This window comes from Blastocystis sp. subtype 4 (genome assembly GCF_000743755.1).
Source record: "Blastocystis sp. subtype 4 strain WR1 chromosome Unknown seqid_0107, whole genome shotgun sequence".
Lineage (NCBI taxonomy): Eukaryota > Bigyra > Opalinata > Blastocystidae > Blastocystis > Blastocystis sp. subtype 4.
Window position 1 is genome coordinate 27524 of NW_014569440.1, and position 4811 is coordinate 32334.

At 40.8% G+C, this 4811-nt stretch overlaps 2 protein-coding genes across 2 annotated transcripts in view; one reads left to right on the forward strand and one right to left on the reverse strand.

Annotated features, from left to right (window-relative positions):
* JH06_5076 (splicing factor 3B subunit 3-like protein) overlaps positions 1-3742 on the reverse strand; it is a gene marked incomplete at both ends in the record, with an annotated part of 3803 nt that extends 61 nt beyond the window's left edge. The window contains 9 exons of the mRNA XM_014672215.1: positions 1-86; positions 117-365; positions 397-705; positions 736-2536; positions 2567-2745; positions 2776-3254; positions 3285-3467; positions 3498-3650; positions 3685-3742. The exon at positions 1-86 is cut by the window's left edge and continues 61 nt beyond it. Of these exons, the coding sequence (XP_014527701.1) occupies positions 1-86; positions 117-365; positions 397-705; positions 736-2536; positions 2567-2745; positions 2776-3254; positions 3285-3467; positions 3498-3650; positions 3685-3742 (3497 nt within the window). The remainder of the gene's footprint in view (positions 87-116; positions 366-396; positions 706-735; positions 2537-2566; positions 2746-2775; positions 3255-3284; positions 3468-3497; positions 3651-3684) is intronic.
* Positions 3743-4075: 333 nt separating this feature from the next.
* JH06_5653 (rRNA-processing protein EFG1) lies at positions 4076-4690 on the forward strand (the record flags this gene model as incomplete). Its single annotated transcript, XM_014672218.1, has 5 exons — positions 4076-4174; positions 4205-4270; positions 4301-4380; positions 4412-4479; positions 4509-4690. 5 exons carry the CDS (start codon positions 4076-4078, stop codon positions 4688-4690), a joined length of 495 nt encoding a protein of 164 aa, XP_014527704.1.
* Positions 4691-4811: the final 121 nt, after the last annotated feature.

Consider the following 4811-nt stretch of genomic DNA (forward strand, 5'->3'; position numbering starts at 1 on the left):
GAAAGACCCAAACCCATTGCAATCTCTTCTTGTTTCTCTTGAGAAATCGATGAGAACGATTCACAGAGATTTCCATCAATCACTCCCTACGAATCACTCCATCTCTCCATTCTCACCTTCATTGGAGTATAGGCACTTCTCCAAGACAGTATATCTCTTCCCACAAGAGATGGTTCCTGTTTCCGAAGGAACATCTCAATGTGAATCATTTGATGAAGTGTCTCTCGACTTGGTATTGGCAATAACACACCAATTGTACCAAAGATGGTTCCATATAATACCACTTCATCACCTCCTGGAATCAAACTCGTTTTCTGTACTGAAGTGACAATCTCACCCAAATATAGACCTGCTGCCTGTTCTGCCTATCTATGATTCCAGCTCTCAAATATATACTTTATTCGCAGCAGCACTCAGGAATCCAGCATCCCAAAGAACACGAGATCCTGTTGGATTGGCAATATCATCATCCACCTTCGGATCCACACGCTCAGCAAAGAGATTCCCACCTTTATCACCACAGACAATCGTGTTGTAATCCAACACATCCATAGATGTGATACTACGTGGAATGGCTCCATCAGCAAACTCCACCAACTGATTCGTACCTTGTCGATACTTCACAAAGGATACATTGTTCATCAAATCACCAACATATAATCGTTGGCCCATTGACTTCAATGTTGTCACAAAGCAGGGCATCATCTAATCATCATTTGGTCTCATTTCATTTACCTTATTCTCACACTTCCGTAACAGTTTCTTCTTACCCAAGTCATAAACACGCAGAGAACGACCAATTCCCACAGCCAATCGACCATCAAACTCACACATGGCTCCAGGCACTTCATCCACTTCTGTTCGATGCAACAGTTGAAGAGAACGACCTTCCACAAATCGGAACACACTAATATATCCTTGAGAACAGGAACGAGGATGAATCTTCAGGTTCTTAGCAGTTCCAATCACGACATAAGATTCATCGCCTTTATCATGGAACCGACAAGTACATACAGAGAAGGCAGCTTCATTATCAGCCAGTTCTAATCGTTCCAGAGTCTGTAATGAAACGGCATCAATCACTCGAATACATGAAGCCCACTTATCTTGTTCTGTAGGAATTGGAGTGCCACATTCATATTCATTCACATACTGGGCATTCACGTTCTGATAGAATCTTTGTTTCTCCAGTTCTGAGTAAGCATTGTGATCTGTTTCCAGTATGATGAGTCGTGGCACTCCAGGGATCATTGCCATCTGACGAGGTGTATAGGAAAGAGGAATTGAAGTGGAGGCAAAGGGTTGAGAGAGATTATCGAGTCGAAGGATCTGAAGATTGCTTCCACTCAAACACACAATCCCTTCTGTGCACTGAGGACTAGCAAAGGAAGCAGCAAAGTCGATAGCATCACACACCAAAGGAGTAAGCATCATCGTATTGTCTGCACAATAACATAACCATGGTTTGAGAGAGAGAGCCAATACACAAGGTAATCGTTCTGCCATCACTTTGAATAGACGCACTGGTCGTGGACCAAGGAATCGAGAACTACGAGCCATTCCCAGTTTTCCTGTACGATCATCCACCTCCACTCGCATCAATACTCCCTCTTCTGTTCCTACAGTCAACAACAGTGTTTCAGTTGTATGTCCTGCTGCTCCCATGTGCATTGTCTCCAGAGCAATCGCTGAGGGCATCTTTGGAAGAGCCAGCATTGACAATTCTTCCAACAAACCACGAGGATCCAGAGAGTACATACGACATGATCGATCTCCATATCCAACAGCTAGGAACGGAGCACGAAGACTATTCTCTCCTAGAGTAGGGAGATCAAGACATGTCACATCCTCATTGTGATTCATTGATTCTTGTTCGATCCACACCAGACGCTCATCCAATTCGAAATACAACACATCTCCATTCGACAGAGCCACAACGATCTGACGAGTATTCATTGTTGCACACACCACAGAACGACGACTTGGAGGTTCCCAGATCTTTGTCTGACCATCTTCGAAGATCTGACGAAAACCTCCTGGAGTGACTTGAAGAAGACTTCCTCCTTCCATCACACCAGCCAACAATGTACTCTCGTCCAACTTGAACCCTGTATCACTCACCTGTTCTACAGTCTCACCCACAGAGAGAACAATGGTGGCATTGTTAAAACTGATGACCATGTACCTATCCAGACCACTATGCAGATCCCTCAATGTCCACAATCCACGTGGAGCATAAGGAAGGGCATTCTGAGAGAGCATAGTGATTGAAAGACCTTGTTGAAGTACACGCAATGATGAACGAGAACCTCGACCACACAATGCATATAACTGTGGAGTTCCTTCACCACGCAGATCCTCTGCATGTAACTTGAGAAGAGGAGAAAGAGAAGGAATCACATCCAAAGGCTTCAGATTGGTAAGAGCTCGTGGAGAGAATACAGGTACCTGAACAGATCCATCAGGAGCAAGGAAAGAAGAGAAAGAGGTCTCAGCACTATCATCTTCTCCCAGACCAATGAATTGATAGAAACAACTAGATATGAGAGAATGAATCAATCAGAACTGGTCACCAACTTCTGAAGTAGCCAACAACATACCATGTTTAGTGATATGGAGTGTGGTGGCAGTGGGAATAGTATCAAAATACTTCACTGTCAAATCATGAACATGAGATGCATTGAAATCCAGAGTGATTTTGTATACATCACCATACTCACTCTGTACCAAATAGAAGAATCGATCCTATCAATCATTCTTACTTCATTCTCGTACTTTCTGTTGAAAGAAGGCATAACAGACAAGCAATGTACCTCGACCTTCAGGCAAATGTTCACGACGTGGAAGAGGCGCTCGTACTTCTGGATGACCTTCATTACGATACAGAACCCAATTCTCAGCAAATACTAGAACTCCTCCAGGTCCATCCACACCAGGAACACGAGCCAACATATTCGCACTTCGTTCTGTTGCCTCACTCCATTTCCGAATTACATGATTTAGTCCCAAATCCAATTGGTAATACGTTAATAACTTCTCTGTTTGAGCAGCTGCCTCACCTGTTGGATCTTCATCTGCATCACCATAATTCAATTCTAAACAGGCGAAGATTGGATTGTCGAAACCAACATCTAGCCCTTCAGTTGTTAGAACAATGGTTTGCGACTTATGAGCTTCTAAGGGAGAAGAGATTGTGACATTGTTTTGAGAATCTCGATTCAACACATATACCAAATTCTGTTTTTCAACTGCACCTAAGAGTTAGAACCAAAGTGAACAACTACTTATCATAAAAGCACGACCACTTGGATCTACTGCAACATATTGACCAGGTAAACCACGAATCACACCCACCTTTCCAAAAGTCTCTTGATGGATCTTTTCAAACACATTCTTTTCTCCATTGAACTTCAATACAACAACTCGACCACTATCAGAACCAATCACAATGAAATCAATATCATTGCCTGTCCATTACCTCCAATACATACAAATACCTGATAAACGAAATGGTTTGAGAGCTCGAATCAAACCATATACTTCAAAACTGCAAATAATATTGATGTTTCCAGCATCATCTGGTCTCCATAATTCAAGAATGTTTCCTCTCGAAATGACGAACTCTTCCACTTTTGGTGAACTGAAATTGCCTAATAGAATGACAGGAAGTGACTTGAACACTACCATAGATAGCACGTTGAACACCTGTTGCCTTGTGTAGTGTAAGATTATACAAATGCATTTCGGAAATCAAAGAGCTTTGAACAGAGAGTTGAGAGAAAGCAGAATCCCCGTGGGACAAGTTTAGGTGTCAAAAGAACGATGGATAATCATCATTCAAGTTCTGATACGATTGTAACTTAATATTTAGATAAAAAGCATTCATATAAGAATCAAATCAGAGATATCAAGAGACTTCTAAAGAAATGTGGACCTAACGATCCTAAACGAGAGGGTTTGGAAGAGCGAATGAAGAAATTGGATATGATGGCATGAATAGGACAAACATATGATGTATAGGTATTTGCAAGTACAAATCGCCAGAAGATGATAAAGAATCACCGGAGTAACAAAAATGTATGCAACTGTGATTTCATATGATGTGCAGTCCCAATTCAAGGAAAAGATGAAACTTTTGCGTCTACAATCCAAATTGGAGAAGCAACTAGCGGATGTTAGGATTGGTTGGTGATCTGATTTCTAGGAAAACGATGAGGATAAGAAATCCAGTATTCAGAAGGAATTGGAGGAATGTCATAAGAATATGAATGTATTTGTGTATATGGATATTTACTCATAGTATTGTTTACATTATCCGAATATTGAAAAGTACATTCCATTGTATCCATCAAAACCACTTACAGATTGGCAGAAACAAACGTTTTCGTGTAGTTTGCGGATTATATTGTAGTCAGAAGTGTATTCTATCATATACTCAACAACTTCAACCTGTCATCGATGAATTGACACAGCAGCATTGTAGTGTTTTGATATATAATTTACTGTAGTACAAGAGGATGTGAAATACCGGAAAGACATTCTGCCAAAGATGGTTGCCATTATTAAGGAATTACGTGAGAAGACAGAAGCAGCTAACATGGAAACAGAATCTAGTGGCGAGGAAGAAGAAGCAGAAGATGCAAAATTGGACGACATCATCGCTGATGATGATTTCTTTGTTAATGAATAACATTCTTTTAGTTTTATGTTTGTTCCTATATTTCATTAGATAGATAATTGAGGTTTGAAGAAAAGGGTTGAATGAAATTGGTTTGAGACTGATTTATAGAGAGTTTGATTGTGTATGAAAC